The following is a 12,198-nucleotide window of genomic DNA, read 5'->3' as shown; positions in this document are numbered from 1 at the left end:
AGGAGGGCGACCGAGATGGTGAAAGGTCTCCAAGACTTACGAGGAGCAGCTGGGGTCACTTGGTTTGTTCAGCTTGGAGAAGAGAGGGCTGAGGGGTGACCTCATCGCAGGCTACAACTTCCTCAAGGGGGGCAGTGGAGGGGGAGGTGCTGATCTCCTCTCTCTGGTGACCAGCGATAGGACACGAGGAGATGGAATGAAGCTGTGCCAGGGGAAGTTCAGATTGGACATGAGGAAAAGGTTCTTCTTCACTGAGAGGGTGGTCGGTCTCTGGAACAGGCTCCCCAGGGCAGTGGTCGCGGCACCAAGCCTGTCAGAGTTCAAGGAGCATCTGGATGACGCTCTTAGACATGTGATGTAGTTTTAGGTAGTCCTGCGAGGAGCAGGGAGTTGAACTTAGCGATCCTTGTGGGTCTCTTCCAACTTGAGATAGTCTATGATTCTACAAAATTATTTATTTGGAAATGAATTGGTTTTTCTTAAAAATTCAAACATAACTAGAGATTTTTTCAGGTGATCGGTGGGTGAAGATCTGGGTGGTCTGGAGTTTAGACTATAGCATGATTATGTGGTCCTTACAACCTATTCCTCTACTAAATGGTGCATTCCTTACAATTCAACATCTAATTTTACACATTTTGAGATTAATGTTAAATCTATACTTAAGTGCTTAAAGAATTGGAAAGACATAATAGCTTTTACATCTGCACTTTAACGAATTTGATAGCTGGAGTAGTAGAAGACTTAATCCTAGACAAATGACTTGCAGTGAAGTGACCTTTTAAAACAAAACAGTATGACCACAGATGTAAAATAGGTTCAGAGGAATTTGAGTTTGGTGTTTGTGAAATACAGTTGTGAAGATCTACGTTCTCAATACCTGGAAACTGGAAAGGCTTGAGAAATGGCTAACACTTTTGTAGAATCCAAACTGAATGGACAATGAATTGAGGCACTACTGGCTATATCTAAACAGATAAATAAAAGAGGACCAGGGTCCAATATCTTGTGCCATCTCCAGCTGACATTGACTGTGTGTCTGTGTGGTTTGGGTTTAGCTTCTATTTTGGGAATTGGCCTGCAGAACATTGTTTTAATGATATAGGATTCACAAGTTTCCTGTTTTCTTTAGATTGAATTACAGCCAGCTTGTTTCCTCTATGCTCTCAGTTTTGTTCAGTGCATGTCTTGGGTTTCAAATAGACAAAACTATAGAGCAGACAGGAGAACTGTTCATATATTTAAAATCAATGTGTAATTAAATGGTTCCCTGGATTGGAGCTAGACTTGCAAAATTGAACGTGAATTGCTGAAGCAGAAAGTATTGAAACTGTAAGTGGTGAAGTGGCCCATAAGCCCACTCTTATTTCACTTTGTAGCTTGTGATAACAGGGTGTACAAAGCATGAGTTCACATAAGACAACAAGCAGAAATAAGTCTTCAGCATTCATTAAGCATGAACAAAATATGCATTAGGCAATAGAATAGAGTTCCACAAAAGCAGTATTTTTCTCCCCAAATCATAAACAATAAGTTCTGTTATGAAATAGTACTGAAACTAGGTATGTTGTACAAAATGTGCATTTCTAGATATTGATCATTTGTATTTGTAACTATTCATGTGTCTGTCTTTTCTCTTTTAGATAAAAGAATTGTCCACAAGATCAGTTGCAAGCATTAAAACATATGATGGTAAGTACAAACTGTAAGAAAAAGCAGATTTTGTTTCTGATTTCAGCAGCTTGGCTGAAACAAATGTTACAATTCATTAAAAAATACAGACATCAACTTTACTAACTAACTATTGAAATCAAATCAGTACTGGCAATTTATTTATGTTTCACAGGGTGCCTACCTGTTTCCATGCCACAATTTTCAAAATTCATGTTTTGCAGCTGTAAGGACTGCTAATGTACAAAGTTGATTGCTTGAGTAGTGAAGAGATGTGAAATGTAGCAACTCTATTTTGTATTATGTAAACAACTTCTGGCTTTGCTTTATGAAGTGTAATTTTAATTGTTTTTTCATGCTTGACTGTCCTTAGGCTGCAAAACTCACAAAAGGGAAAATACTGAAAGAGCAGGCAAAATTGATTAATTTATCAGTTAAGATACAGATGTTCAAAGAATTTTAAGAACTGTGATGTTTTTGTCTGTGCACTGCTTTAACATCTGAGGCCCATTACAAATAGCTAAACCTGATAACAGTGTTCTGGGATGCAGTCCTGCACCACAAACACCGGTATAGTTGATGCTGCAGTTGTAGTCACTTGAAATAAGTTTATTGCAGTAGGTGGTGACAGCTGGATTAATTCTAATCCCAGTTTGGAAACCATCTTGCTTTATTAGCAGGACATTGGCTTGAACTGAATTTAACAGCAGGGAGTAGGTTAGTTTGAGGAGAGCATAGTAATAGTATGGCTGTATGGCTTCTCAATTGGAGCTGGACATATTCAGCCACACCGAAGCACAAACCGTGGCACACAAGTGAATTTGCTCCTCGGCCCCAAGCTGATCTGAGGAATGTAGAATTGAAGTGATAATTCACTCCAAGGCTACACTCTATACATGTTATATATAAGGTTTGCACTAATTGCCACGAAGTGTGGATCCTCTTTGGGGAATACAAGTGTTGATCAGGCTAGACTTGACTAAGTACCTTTGGAGCAGGGCTTCTTACCTGGGACACAAAGACAACATACAGACATGACCAAAGAGATGATCTGACTAGTGCAGGTTCACATTCCAGTTCAGTGACAATTTAATTACTAGTTTCTTTTCCTGGTTCTAGAAGTATTAACAATCTTAAGCATATCTAGAGATGTACTTTTACATTGTGAAGCACCAATTTTTACTTTGTAAACTATTTGTTTACAATAATATGCCCCAAATTGGGTAATTTGTAAGTATGATTAAATATTGCAACATTTATAAATCTGTATATGTCTTTTACTGTTTACTGTAATACGTTTACATTATTTTTTACTTCTATGCTATTGTAGTTAACACTACTGTGGAGCATCTTGAAGAATCTAAACCAAGTCTACCAGTGACACATGGTAAGTTTTTTTTTATAGGTCCAGATCCAGTACTTTCATATCTAACGCTCTGTCTTCTCAAATGTGTTGCTTGTCAAATCATAGCTGTAAGAGTAGTTACACTGAAAGAACATAATTATTTGAATTGCTTTGCTGTATATCAGCATTGAGAATTCCTATGAAGTGATTGTAAAGATGCACTATTGAAAAGAATAAATGAAAACTGAAATAAAATAATTTGAGAATATTTCCTGGGACGTGTATAGTATTGGAGCACTTTAAGGTAAATTAAACTAATTGAGGAAATAAAATTATGTTTTCTTCTAGAAGATACGCTTATTTTCTGGTAGATGCATATACTGGATAAGTATGCACGTAAACTGGAATTTGTATAGAGGAAAACGTGGAGATGTTTGTTTATAAGTCTTGAAATACTGTATTTTTCATGTGACTTCAAATGTCAAGGAGGAAAAATACAGAAGACGTAACCAAAATAGACAGTCACCCCGTCTAGATGGTTCTTCCGGAGTATATCTGTAGTTACATATAGATCATCATTTAGTTATTTTAACTTGTGGCATGTGATATTGTTTAGTAGTGTGGGGAAGCAATGAACCTCCATTTATATTGTTTGGTGCTTTGTGAAAATAGTTTTCACTTTTTTCTCAGTATGCAAAATAATGGAGAGTATTGTTACCATATCAATATTCTGCGATCAATTAATTTTTTACTTTCATTTCAAGTAGGAAAGTAATAGGAACAATGAATGTTGAGCAAGTAAAATGTTTACATGTTAAACCCATTTTATAAATTGAGTTATTGAACTATAATTAAATAATGATTTTTTTAATTATTATTTCTCTTCATTTTAAAACCTGTCAAGGGGAGAAGAAATGGAATTTGTCTAAGAATGTACAGATTTTTTTCTTTTTCAACAAATTCAAAAAGTTATGAAAAGGCATATGGGGAGAAGGAGCAGTATACAACAGAAGCTTTAGCTAACTTGATGAGGAATGAAAAACTGTTGTTTTTAATTTTTTTTGAAGTGTTGATTTCAAAATATTTGTTGTGTCAAGAACTATTAAACTAAGGACAAGAGATTTTCATTATATGGTAAAATTATTTTAATAGTACAGGGATTTCTTACTAACCTACGCAAGGTAGCTGTTCATTGCTGGAAGCTTTTTAAGTGAAACTATATAGATGAAATGTTGTGTGGAGAAGAGTAATACTATATTAAATATAGATTATTAATAATAGTATTTTAAATAATCCAATTATTTTTCATTCAAACCAGCATCATTGCACTAACCCAGTAGTGCTGGCTCTAGCTAAGAGATCTCACAGCAAGTAGCTTAGCTATTGGCCTGAATTCAAGAAATGAGTTTTATGAAGAATATTGCTGCTAAGGGCTTACACACCAAGCTTGTCAAGCATTGCTTTCTTAGTGCATTTACTTTCATTTGGACTGAGGAGGAAAACCGTTCTGTGAACATTAGTATTTTCTGTACTCTAACAATTTATATCAGCTCATTCAGATCTTTCCTGATTTCTTGCTGCTCCAAAAAATGAAGTTTGTGACACCTTATGAAACTTCTCAAGATAGAAAAGGCTGTTCCTGCCATTGATATACAAAAGATTCACTATCAGTTTATTATGAAACCTCAAAGAAGGTGTTTCCTTCAGATTCCTTTGCTGATGATTATTTTATTTATCTCTGCAGGTCTCTCTGTCTGTCCCCTTTCTTCCCTTCTGGATTTTTTTTAAACTTACCCTACCTAATTTCTGGATGTAAAGGTTAGCAGAAATTATAGTATCTTTCCCAAAACTTTGACGGCTCCTCAAGGGATTGACTTACATACTGAATTAAGACATCATGGCTGCATCTTGTGCCATTATGAAAATGAAAGTGCTTACTGGTAACTTCTGTACACAAATTTATTTAGCAGAGCATCTCTGAAATCACAGGAGCTATAGTTTTCCTACCAAACAATTGCCTGCATATGGAATATCTTCCTTTTCTTTCTTTTTTTTCTGTTTGAAAGAAAATTAATTCTGGAAAAGGCTCTCTTATGTGAACTTAAGTACACTTTTCAAAGTTGCCTGAAAGCTTTTGCATCCTAAGATTAGTTCTGCACATCTTAAATCTGCGCTATGAAAAGATACCCAAATTACAAATGAGGTATCTTAGGTGTAAAGTAGTGGAATAACTGTGTTAGCCTGGTGCTTTTGTGTTCACCTTCCTGATTTCTTATGAGAGCTAATAGTCCGCCTTGAATGCCATCCTGGCTCACCATTCTTCTCTCAGTTTCTGAGCTAGCTGTAGGGTTTTGTGCAGATATAACTTTAGTCTTATGTTCAAAGATTACTTAAGTCTCACAAAAAGGCAATGGATTAGTTATGATTTTTTAAAATCATATTTTAAAATCAGACTTTGGTTCCTATATAACTCTGGAAATGTTGATACTTGTTCAATATTTAATCTTCATTAGGTCAATAATAGTAGGTGGAATTGAAAACAGTAGTTAAAAAGCACAGATATTAATTAGATTGTCCATTAAAACCTATGACTCAGTCTTCAAATATGGTGTGGGCTAAGGCCCAGCTATCGTTAGGGACATAACTGAAGCATCTGAGGAAAGTTTAGTCAAAGTAGTCTTCCTAGACAGTTAACAGAGAAAAGGGGCACCTTCAGAGTTTGGTTCAGCTGAACTGAGATCTGAATTGCTCTTTGAAGTTGCCTGTGTCTCTTCGTTGACTGTAGAAGGAGTCTGCGATGACTAGGCTCCTAACTTAGAGGCCTCAGGTAAGTGTCAAAAATTTATTGTATTTAAGAATATTGGTTTAAAATTAATATTTATGCTGCTTATGTGCAGTATATGGCTTCCCATTGATTAGTTAGGAGAAAAATATATGAAGTGCATTGATTCAAAGGTGACAGTCAAGATGACAGATATCACAGATTAAGTCTGACAGCTCTTTGGATGTGAAATTTGAGTATAAATTAAAGAAGTAGATAATGACTATAGTCATGGCTTACATTCCTTACATCTTTAAGAAGTGCAGCAATTTACAGCAAACAAGTTTTACGTTTCATCCTTGGTTTTCATATTGCAAGTGCAAAGTGCTTACTGTAGGTGATACTCCACTGTAGATAATTGTAACACTTCTGTTCAGGCTAAAAGTACTTTAGCATTTCATATTTCAGAGTGACTGGACAGGATTTCTCCTTTAAATATTGACCAGAAGACTGCTCTTCCAATAGTACTGTCAGAATATTTTTTTTTTTTAAACTAGTAGATAAGAACAGACAAATAATATACGATATGCTTGAAATATGCACAGCCTGAATTCATTATTGTTAGATGTATTTTCCTATTCCACTTCATAGAAATTGTCTTCAAATATTATTTAAAACTGATTTTTAATAATTTGTCAAAGTACGCCAGGCACACGATTTTTCAGTAGTATAATTATCCACTGAAGAAATTAAGGCAACCTGTACTTTTGATACATCTCATCTATCTCTCCACGCATATTAGCTGGCAGAAAAATATTCTGGAAGATGTGGGATGACAAACACATCATTGTGGAGGTCGTCTTAAGGTTGCTGGCCTTAATGATGGCTAGGATTAATATGGCTGGATTCAGGCCAGTGAGATATGAACATGACCAGCCTTCATTAAGACTGGTGGTGGTAGCTGCTATGTAGCTGGGTTCAAGCCTGAGGCTGACAGGAACTGTTCTTGTGAGAATAAAGCTAGGGTTAGGTTTTGGACTGAGGCTGGCTGATGCCATACGGTGAGGACATGTCCAGAATTTGCCACCGGGCTAGGTACAGGATTTAGCAATGGTACTATTTGGTTAGGGTCAGGTGTGGGACTGTTGGGGAGGACCGAATGAATTAGGTTTGGAGTTAAGGTGGTTCACACCAGCATAAGAAGGTGATTTATGGCAGGGTCTGCAAAGGGCTGGTGTCACCCACAGACATCTGGTTATTGCTGAGCCAAGGTTTTACAGGGATCACTGAGCTTGGGTTAGGGTTAGGATTAGGCTTAGGCAGACATCGATTGGCAAATGAGACTTATGGTTGAGTTAAGAAGGATTAATTAAGCAAGGCAGCAGCAGCAGAGCCTGACTGAATAGGTTTAAGTTGAACTTTATTTCATAGCCAAGAAAGGGGTGGAGATGAGAGTCAGGGTTCAAGTTGTGTCAATGAACAAAGTATAATTGAGGTTGCATCTGAACTGCAAGACTGATGTAATCTCCAGTTCTACCAGTACTCTGGTAGTCCAAAGCAGGTGATCTGCTGGAGCACAGCAAGCCTCCTGCCCTGCTTAAGCCTCCTGGGAACCACTTCCAGTAAGGCAAGGACACAGTTTGGGTGTTCATCTGGAATGGGGAACACAGAAGTGACTAGGAGCAAGTAATTTATACTTGGGTGTGAGTCCAAAAGGGAGGATAGCAGTCTGTTTAGGTTCAACGCTCAGGCTAGGATGAAAGCTAGGAGTAAGATCCTGGCCAGTAAGATCTGATGTTGAAAATGTTGATGTAGAGCAGCACCCAGTAGGGTCAGCTGAACTAGATTTAGGGCTGATAATTGACAGGAAGGTAGCCAGCTCTATTTAAGTCAGAAGTTGTGGTGATTACTTGTTTAAGGCTGACGTTGGATTGTGGCTTGGTGAGATTTTGGGCAAAAAGGTCTGATGAACTAGAGAAGGTTACAATAATTCAGAGTAATTAGGATTTCAGTCTGCATCAGCAGGGCTGTTTTAGACACGAAGTTAGCAAAGACTGCTTTGTACAGATTTGAGGTTCAGCTGGGTAGTCAGACTTAAATGATTCCTAAAAATAAGCTTGCTAATATTTAGATGCTGCCGATTTCAAGGATGTGCAGGAAGGTAAGAGTTGAGAGGTCTGATCAGATGGCTAGAAGAAGCACATCTCTGGTAAACATAAGGAAAGGGCTCCTTAGGGGGGTGATCTCCATACCGTCTATAAACCAGAGGAGTGGTGAACCAAGCTGCTTTTTCTTACATTGGATTCCAACATGCTGTTTAATAAATATCTCTTAGAATAAATGTACAGTAAAGAAAAAGAAAAGGCCCACTTACATGGGAGAAGTTGGTGTTTCCAGGTGTTGCACTCCCCCACATCTTAGCATTTGATCTCTGCCATCATGCAGTGAACAACAATATTGCACATAGCAAGTAACACATTTTGGTTTTGCTCTTGCAACTATTCTTTTGCTGATTTTAACTTCCTCTGGTTTTAGTATACTGAGGAAGAGAAGCACGTACCTTTATGCCAGGTCAGCAGACTGTTTTCAGGTCTGAGTTCTGGGGACTGGGCTTTTCTTGTTAAATTAAGTTACTTGACAAGGGCTTGTGCAGATATGAGTCAGCTCCTTTAAGTAGATTGCATTTGAGTAAAGTACAGGTAAAACAAGTACAGATTAAATCCAATTACACAGCAACTGGCTACCTGTCTAGTAGGTCCAGTCAAGAAACTCGGAGGCTTCAATGCCCATGCAGATAAATTAAATCCCTCGAGAATGTCCCGCGTCTGTGCTTCCTGCTCTGTCCTCCAAAACAGGCTCACTGTAGGCTTTTGGGAATGATCCCAAACTGTGCTTGAACATAGTTTTGGAGAATGTTAGTTGGTGCAGAGCAACAGTGTGCCAGGAACAGCTTTAGGCGTTCACTAGTGTGGAGGATCATATTGTCGTGCCCAGGAATGCTCTGGCCACTGCTAAATTTTACACCCTTAGAGACTGAAAGACTGGAAGCCTATTTGTCAATCAGTCTCTCAGAGTTTTGCTTTTAAGTGTTTCCATAAAATACATTGACATTTGCATCTTGTTAGCATCTTGTGATGGTGTAAGAAGCATTTTTTTAGAACTACTTATTTAGTGCAAATTATATTGGAGCAAATCTTAAGTCTTGTAACCTGCTTGGAAAAGCAGGCGAGAGGCTGAATAAAATGGCAAGTATGGCAAGCATGGAGAGAGCAGCAGCCATACCCAAGCCTTTACAACACCAGTTTTAGTCCCCTTCACATGGGGAATATTGGAGATGTGACAGTAAGTGTCAGTTAGCTCCTAGTGCTCATTTCCTTGTGACTACCCATCGCAGTGCATCTATGTTTGTACCTAATTGTATGAGAACTGCTGAAGAGCAGGCATCTTTACTGCAACGTCACTTCCTCCCCTTCTCCCCATTCAGTGTAACAACCATTTATAGTCCCAAACGTTTCTTGTGAAGGCTGGGGCAAACGTATGTTGGCCCAAAATATTGGCCAATAAATTGTTTTCTCCTGTACTCCCAGTAGTTAAATGCTGAAAGTGTAGTTTGCACCTTCCTCTGTTTTTATCATAAACCCCAGAATAAACTAAAATTCTAGTTTTCATTGAAATAAATTTCTTTATGGAAGGTGAATATTAACATTTTAAAAACCTGTATTTTTGTTAGTCTACATATAAGTATTTTCATGCATCTCACATCTGAAGTCTATAGTAAATAAACTGTACTCTGGCTTCATTTCTACAAAGCAAATTGTACCTGACAGCCTATAGAATGATAATTTCAGTGTGTTTAGGAAGCTGTTTTCAGTAGAGAGCATTTCAAGATTTCTTTAAAGCACATGATAATACTGAATCTCACTATAGTGGAGTGACTGAAGATTTTTTAAATTGCTTGTACTGGAAATTATCATATATATATATATATACACACACACACACAAGATTTCTTTATGTCTTGCACTTATGGACTCAGTACCTAATAAATCTCTGGAATAATGAGTTAACATATTTTTTCCATATATTTTTGAGGATTTCTATGTCTGTCCTTTTTACTTGCCTTTTGTAAGCTTTTAGTATCAAATTGCACATAAACAATATTTTAAAATAAATTAAAATGCTTCTTATGAGAAATGAATGACAGTATTCATTTACTTAATCCTAGGTGGCCTTGTCATTGTAGATGCCTAAAAACATCCCACCTGGCCTCTGGGTGCCATTCCAGAAGGGCACAGGTTTTTCTATAGTTGTGTGACGTATCAGCCAGCCCTGTGCCGATGGCTTAAAACTCTGATATATCTGAGATGACACTAGGCACCCATGTTTGGGCAACTGAATCGATCCTGAAGTGACTATTGTATTAGGGTCTCCTCTACAAAAAGGTACCACCAAGGCAGTGAAGAGTCACGTTGCATTGGGTTTGTGATTGTTAAGCAGGTTGTCAGCAATCAGGAAAATTGCTCTCAGTGTGGTTTTTTGCCTAACTTTCCCACTCTGGACCTTGACCTTCTTCTGTCCTGTTTGTCTGGTGTTCCTGTTCTTCCTCGTTACTAGAGCAGGCACCCTTGGTGCATATGCTGGAGCCCATAGAGGAGCTTTCAGAAGAGGAAAAAGGTAATGATTGATTCAGCTCAAAATATAGTGGCATGTGGGTTTTGTTTTGTTTTGTTTTGTTTTTAAATAAAAATGTAAATATTATTTGATACCTACAGTATTTTTTCATTGTATTTGAGTATGCTCATGTGATTTGGGTGGGAACATTCCTTGTTTGTGTCAGTCTCCTGTTTGCTATTGGTGGTTGTATATATTATGCTTTCCTTATCCAAGTTCAATGTTTTTATGGGAAGCTGGCTAACTCTTTAAAGCAGGCACCTACCTCTAAGCAGCCACAACTCCAGCCAGGGTTGTGCAATTCTGAATGAAATTACATAGCCCAGTGTTGGCAGCTGTTCTTCTGCTTCATCTGAGGAGAACTTGGAGAAGGCCATATTTACAGTGACAGAAGAGAAAGTGTTGGTTCATCCTGCATGGTATTCTTCTCCTGAAGAAGGCTAACAGTACTTCAGATGAGACACCAAATAGCTGAATAGCATAATAGTCTGTACAAAAATCAAAATCAGTCTTGATCCTTATAGCCAATGAGTTTAAATTTTGAAGGAATGATGCTGTTTCGAAAACAAAATTGTCGTTTGAATACATCTGTGTGTAAGTGAGAGGTTTCCCCAGGGAAAATCCAGTGACTCTGAACAACCTGAAATAAAGACTGCTCGCATTTTTGCCGTTCTTTCTGCTATTTCTCTTGTTTGCCATCTTCTCTCTTGATGGATTGTCTTTGATTCTTCTGCTGTGCCTAAAGGCATGGCCTGCAGTACAAAAGAGAGAAAGAAAGAATGCAGTCTGAAAAGATAGACCGAGATTTTTTTGTTTTCAGTGACAGCCATTTGTAAGGGAGAGTGTGAAAATTCTTGACTTGGCAGATTATTTCGTAGGATTATGTAGGAGCTGAGACAATGGGCCAGACTTAAGGTCCAAAGTCTCCAAAGTTGTCAAATCTAGTATTTAGGGTTTGTTTAAAGAACAAAAATCAGTAAGAAAACAGTTCCTTAAATAGTTGGCTCCAGCAAAGAGGATTTGGCTCAAGTTAATTAGCAAGAAGTAATATTGTCATTAATTAGGATAATGCTGGATAGTGTTGTTACCCATATTAGTATGTAGTAATTATGAATTTTAAAATTATTTTAGATGGATCTATTTTATTCAGATTTATTATTATTCAGATTAACATCTGAAAGGGACAGGATTTTCAGAAGTCTCCTTGGAGCCTTCTGCTTTAAAATGTCTCATGTCTGGCTTTGTGGGAAGATTTCATACTGCATAATGCACCTTTTCCTGATTGGGGATGGTCTGACAGCCCTATGTTTCTGCACCGACCAGTAGTTTGCCTCTTCTGGGACTCAGCTTTCCAGCCAAATCACTTTTAATCCCACCTCTGTCAGGGACTGAGTTGTCCACACAGTTCCCAAAGCCAAAGATTTCAAATCTCCCAAAGTTAAGATTTCAGCCAGATTCTGTTCTCTTCAACACAGATCTCTTAGTAGGGTAGCTGGACAATTTTTCAGTTTTCGTTACCTATAATTCTTTTCCAGATCCATCAGAAGCCACTGCCTCAAAACAACCTAAATATCATTTGTGTATCTTGAGGCTTTTTTGGGTCCTTTTCAGGGTGCTTATCTTTTCCTTAAAAAAAAAAAGAAAACTAAATGGAACTGCTTTTTAAGCAATCATTGTTTAAAAAATAGGAAAAGTGGCACATTTGTTTTGAGAGAAAACATTTGCAAGTCACAATATGGAATTATTCCTT

General features: G+C 37.6%; 1 protein-coding gene across 1 annotated transcript in view; it reads left to right on the top strand.

Moving 5' to 3' along the window:
- The window catches only part of DZIP1 (DAZ interacting zinc finger protein 1), a 41,173-nt gene that overhangs the window by 18,809 nt on the left and 10,166 nt on the right, over positions 1-12,198 (top strand). The window contains exons 10-12 of the mRNA XM_082337901.1: positions 1,644-1,692; positions 3,002-3,058; positions 10,392-10,451. Coding sequence (XP_082194027.1) covers positions 1,644-1,692; positions 3,002-3,058; positions 10,392-10,451 — 166 coding nt within the window. The remainder of the gene's footprint in view (positions 1-1,643; positions 1,693-3,001; positions 3,059-10,391; positions 10,452-12,198) is intronic.

This window comes from Platalea leucorodia (assembly GCF_965183815.1).
Source record: "Platalea leucorodia genome assembly, chromosome: 2".
NCBI lineage: Eukaryota > Metazoa > Chordata > Aves > Pelecaniformes > Threskiornithidae > Platalea > Platalea leucorodia.
This window is presented reverse-complemented; position numbering and strand designations above follow the sequence as displayed.